The sequence below is a fragment of the Borostomias antarcticus genome (assembly GCF_949987555.1).
Source record: "Borostomias antarcticus genome assembly, chromosome: 26".
In the NCBI taxonomy this organism is placed as follows: domain Eukaryota; kingdom Metazoa; phylum Chordata; class Actinopteri; order Stomiiformes; family Stomiidae; genus Borostomias; species Borostomias antarcticus.
Window position 1 is genome coordinate 109,493 of NC_140259.1, and position 5,508 is coordinate 115,000.

Sequence of the window (5,508 nt, forward strand, 5' to 3'; positions counted from 1 at the left end):
ACACTCACGAATGGAAAATGTGTCCTGCTGCTACTGGACTTTTTTGACAGCATATTATAATGTTTGGCGAATTATACCCTACCTTACTGATCTTTTCTGTGGATGCTTCTAATAGCCTAGCCTGTACAGCTAGTAACTAGCTAGCTTAATACTCTCACCTTTCTTCTGAAAAAACTAACTACTAAATAACTCTGGTGCATTAGTATGAGTATTAGTTTGGTCTATAGGCATAATAATTTAGTAATAGAAAGAGGGACCTACATAAGATGCTACTGGGGTTTTTAAGGGCCCATATAATCCTTCCCCCTTTTCACCCCTAAACTACGGCCCTAAATTAACTTATGAACTAAGTCTATGAATAGGTTTGTCATTGTTCTCAAATGTGCTTTGCTGACCGATTGGCCTAATTACAATGCAGTGCGATCATTGTCAATCAATGCAAATGTAAATTGTAAAATTCCATCGCCTAGATCCGCTCTAAACATAGACCCGCTGTCACATTATCATTGATTTCCAGTGCAGGATGTAACCATACAGATTCATGTAGAGAACTATCCTACCATAGATGGGCCCAGTGGCTTAAGATAATCAGGCTTGCATTGTTAAATGACTTACATGGACTCGTAGCCTACGTCTAATCCCCCTACTTTAAAGACGGTTCGATTTGATACGTCTCATTAATTGAAAAAGTAAAGACATCAACTCATGTTACTTACTTACTTACTCATGTAGAATAAAAAGGTTTCCTTCGCCCTCGCATAGATGCGAGCAAATGGGGCGAATGGGACCCCCGGGGCCTCCGAGGTTCCTGTGATCTCCGGGACATGCCCAGCTGAGAGGGAGCGCATCTGACGCGTGCGGATCAACCTGGCACCTACTGGACCGGGAGGGACACGCTGCTCACCACGGAGGACGGAGGGCATGAACCGCGTTTGAGCACTATTTCGCACATTCCAATATGTTTCCGGGTTTGTGTTGGATAATTTGGATGAGTGGTTTAACGGTTGAATAATAGAAAGAGGTTTTGGATGGAGTGGGCAACACTATCTGAGGACAGCACTCTGGGAGGAACGGAGAGGTAAGACCGCGCACGGCTTTAAAAACACCAACGAGCAGCTCTATATTCAGTGATTTAAATATTGCTTTTGTCTCCTCTGGTCAGAGATTATCGTCGTATCTTCCTTGCTGGAAAATATTCATCAGATTTGGCACATTTGTTCAGCAATTATTGTCTCAGCCGCACCGAAGATAAGATAGGAGCTGTTCCCTCAGTCAGCATTACATAATATGCTTGTGGTTTTTTTCTCAGATTGGTCTGTGCTGGTTTGAGAGCTGAGGAGTAGGCCTACTTTCTGTTGTGATGTATTATTATTAGCAGTGTCATTTATTATTATGAGCAGTGTCATGTATTATTATGAGCAGTGTCATGTATTATTATGAGCAGTGTCATGTATTATTATTAGCAGTGTCATGTATTAGTGGTGACAGCTGAGAACTTTTATCTTGTTTTGAGTGGAGTGATGAGTCATAGTGAAATACTGTATTTCTCGCTGTATCTTTATCGTACATTTTTGCGACACGTTGCCATTTTTTGCCATTTTCTCCACTTAACCAAACTTTGTTTCATACATAGACTAAAGAAACCTATATTGTGATAGCTTGTGATGTCATTTTCTGCTGTACTGGTGATGACATTGGCTCTGTAGTCCCTCACAAGTCTATCACACCAGTCAGTCGGTTCATAACTGTCCTTACTACAGTAGAAAGCAGTGTGTGTGTGTGTGTGTGTGTGTGTGTGTGTGTGTGTGTGTGTGTGTGTGTGTGTGTGTGTGTGTGTGTGTGTGTGTGGAGACAAATGTTGGACATGAAGCCAGGTTGTGGACAGCATGTCACATTGGGGACAAAATTGGTGTAGGGTTGGTGTTGGGGTTAGGCTTTGGGTTAGGGTCATGTCCCCAAATGTTGGCTTAGTCAACGTGTGTGTGTGTGTGTGTGTGTGCGTGCATGTGTGTGTGTGCGCGTGTGTGTGTGTGACTAGTGTGTGATCAGTGCTGATTTGATTTGAGGGGCAGTTCTTCTATTTGCCTGGCCCACGGTCAACCTCTGTCCTGTACTTTGAACCTGTCTGGTCTCCTAAATCTCTTACCCCCATCGTCATGACACACAGACGGTCCCCAACCAGCCTTCACACAGACGGTCCCCAACCAGCCTTCACACAGACGGTCCCCAATCAGCCTTCACACAGACGGTCCCCAATCAGCCTTCACACAGACGGTCCCCAACCAGCCTTCACACAGACGGTCCCCAACCAGCCTTCACACAGACGGTCCCCAACCAGCCTTCACACAGACGGTCCCCAATCAGCCGTCACACAGACGGTCCCCAACCAGCCTTCACACAGACGGTCCCCAACCAGCCTTCACACAGACGGTCCCCAACCAGCCTTCACACAGACGGTCCCCAACCAGCCTTCACACAGACGGTCCCCAACCAGCCTTCACACAGCCTGTATATCTCTTCTTTACTAGTTTTGTTCAACCTTATTTTATTTGACCTTAGCAGTAGCACACACATGACTCATAGAAGTAGTGTTTGTAGATTCTGAGTGAAGAGAAAAGCCTGGATTCCCCTCAGCGTCTGGCTGGTGCGGTTCTACCCTCTCGCTGTCACGGTGTCTCAGTCTGACAGCTGAACGCTGCTGAACACGCTGAACGTGTTAAAGGCTCTCATTAACAGCTTGTAAAGACGTGACAGAGTTAATTAAACTGTACATCTCCCCCTTTCACTCGGGGAAGGTACACACACACACGCACACACGCACACACACACACATACACACACACGCACACACACACACACACGCACATACATGCTTAGGCCCTGTTTCTAATCAGCCTGAGAGAGAGAGAGAGAGAGAGAGAGAGAGAGAGAGAGAGAGAGAATGCACTATAGATGATCTGTGCCTCATTCACTACAGATGGCCACACAGCTGATCTGAGAGTTAGACCAGCCTCATCAGATGTGTGTGTGTGTGTGTGTGTGTGTGTGTGTGTGTGTGCCGTGCGCGCATGCGTGTGTGATAATGACTCTAGGTGTGTGACGCTTGAACTGCACTAGAGCTGGATGTGGAGTTGGAAACTTAGTGGTGACTCAGGGTTGTGTGTCTGTCAGCAGGGAGGGGACAGCAGCTCACCAGGGAGGGGACAGCACGTCACAGCAGCTCAGCAGGGAGGGGACAGCACGTCACAGCAGCTCAGCAGGGAGGGGACAGGAGCTCAGCACAGCTGCTCAAACACAGTGGGATGGGGGGGTGACCAAAGTGGTCAAGCTAATTTCTGTGTTCATTGCAGTAGAGACACCTTGTCTTCCACCCCCTCTCTCTCCCTCTCTCTATCTCTATCTATCTCTGCCTATCTCTTTCTCTATATCTCTATCTCTCTCTATCTCTGTCTATCTCTGTCTGTCTCTCTCTCTCTATCTCTCTCTCTCTAGTCTGTCTCTTATTTGTCACACACAGCGCTCCGGAGGAGCGGACGTAGAAGATTACATTACAGCTGAGTTAAACATTCCCAGGTTTCATTGAAAATCCATTGCTCTTGCTGAGCTTTGTCAAACATGGGATCCATACTGGGCCATTAGGTACGGTCAGATAATAGTCACCCTGGTGCTCTCCACCCCCCCTCTCTTGGTCTGGAGAGACCCTGACCAGGATGGAGGAGACTCACCTCTCAGCTAGGTGTCACATTTCACATAGTCGCCTCAAATGCTTCTAAAAGGGAGATGTGAGAAAAACAATTGAATAACATAACCGTATGTTAATGTGTCACGCAGATAAAGGAAGTGAATTGTAACAGGCGATGGAAGATGGAAACGATGAGCGTCAGGTGAACCTCGCGTCCAATCACGTACAGAATCAAGCGTTGTGAGGAGGATAGTAATAGGACGGTCTGAAGAAGGGCTTGTAGCCGAAACATCACCTCGGTGTCAATTAAAAATCCTGGGAGCATATTTCTGGTGTGCAGACTACTTTTCCTGATGAGTTAGTTCTTTTGTCTAGCGGCCCGTTTGAAACATTTTGGATGTGCGTGCCTTTGTCCATTTTGTGCATAATACGAGGGCTCTGGCCTGGTCTCTCTCTCTCTCTGCGCCGGGGAAACTGGTTAGAGGGCTGGAATGTTGGACAGGCATGTGAGTTAACGACTGAGGATGCCCGAGGTAGAGAGAGAGAGACAGAGATAGAGAGAGAGAGAGAGAGAGAGAGAGAGAGAGAAAGAAAGAGAGAGAGAGAGAAAGCAACTGTGAGAGACAGATTTCCATGATTTCGCTGACTCCTGTCTCGTAAGGGTGTGCACAAACAATTGTCCGTCCGTCTAGTTGCTGGGGATTGGACAGCAGACTGGTATTTCAAAACGTGTAACTCCTTCTTGGAACAACCCTCCAAATGCCCCCCCCATACACCCCCCTGACCACACCCTCATGTTCCCAGAAGCCCTGTGGAATTTCCATGGCTTGGTATTTCTAGATTATTGAGTCCAGTCAATCATCTTCGGCAGCGGAGCGGTCGTCTGTACTCAATAAATTCTTGTCTTGTCAGAAGAGTATTGATACACTTTGAGAGAAAGTTTTTTTAAAAAGCTGTGTGCAGTTATGGTAATGAAGGGTTGCCTAACGGGGCCTGGAGCCGTTGTGCAACGGAGACATGTCTGTTGTGCGTGACTGACAGAGAGCAACGAGGAGACATGTCTGTTGTGCGTGACTGACAGAGAGCAACGAGGAGATGAACTCCTGTTCTACCTGCTGTAAGCCTGTCTGAACCTGTCTCCCTCACACACACACACACACACACACACACACACACACACACATGTACACTGAACGTACACTTGGATGTCTTCTCCTGTGCTCAACTCTGTCAATTCAAAAAACGCCTGGGGGAAATATCCGATTGACAGTTAAATGGATGCTTCACAAGCATTGGCAGGAAGGCCTTACACACACACACACACACACACACACGCCCCCGCCCTCCCCCTACACACACACACACACACACATACATACACACTGAAGCGCCTGTTTTGGGAGCGTGCTGGAACAGGTCTCTCTTTCATACTAAACCAGACGCTCACACACACGCACACGCACACACACACACACACACACACACACACGCGCACACATACTCCCGCTCCGTCTCTGTCTCTGTGTACCTTTGCTCCCGAGCTGTTTACCACAGTGTGAGGAGGCCCTGTGTTTCTGTCCAGCTCTGACTCTGGCCCTGCCACGTCAGATGACAGCTCGAGGCCCGGCCGCGTCCTCGGGGAGACGTGTGGCCTGAGTCCCTGACTTGTGGTCTCCGTTCCGGGGCTGTGGAGGTCAAGAGGACGGGCTCACGCCGAGGAGGACGCCACTCGGCTGCCTCCTGAAGAGATAGCGCCCGATGGAATGGGAAAGTCTTCTGTTTGAAACTGTGGAATACCGACAGCGCAGACCGGAGCGCTGTGTTCT

The 5,508-nt window shown here is 48.0% G+C and overlaps 1 protein-coding gene across 1 annotated transcript in view; it reads left to right on the forward strand.

Moving 5' to 3' along the window:
• Nucleotides 1–1,012: 1,012 nt before the first annotated feature.
• LOC311326199 (myomegalin-like) overlaps nt 1,013–5,508 on the forward strand; it is a gene marked incomplete at its 3' end in the record, with an annotated part of 72,103 nt that continues 67,607 nt past the window's right edge. Inside the window, exon 1 of the mRNA XM_084459066.1 lies at nt 1,013–1,078. Coding sequence (XP_084315192.1) covers nt 1,029–1,078 — 50 coding nt within the window. The 5' untranslated portion in view covers nt 1,013–1,028. The remainder of the gene's footprint in view (nt 1,079–5,508) is intronic.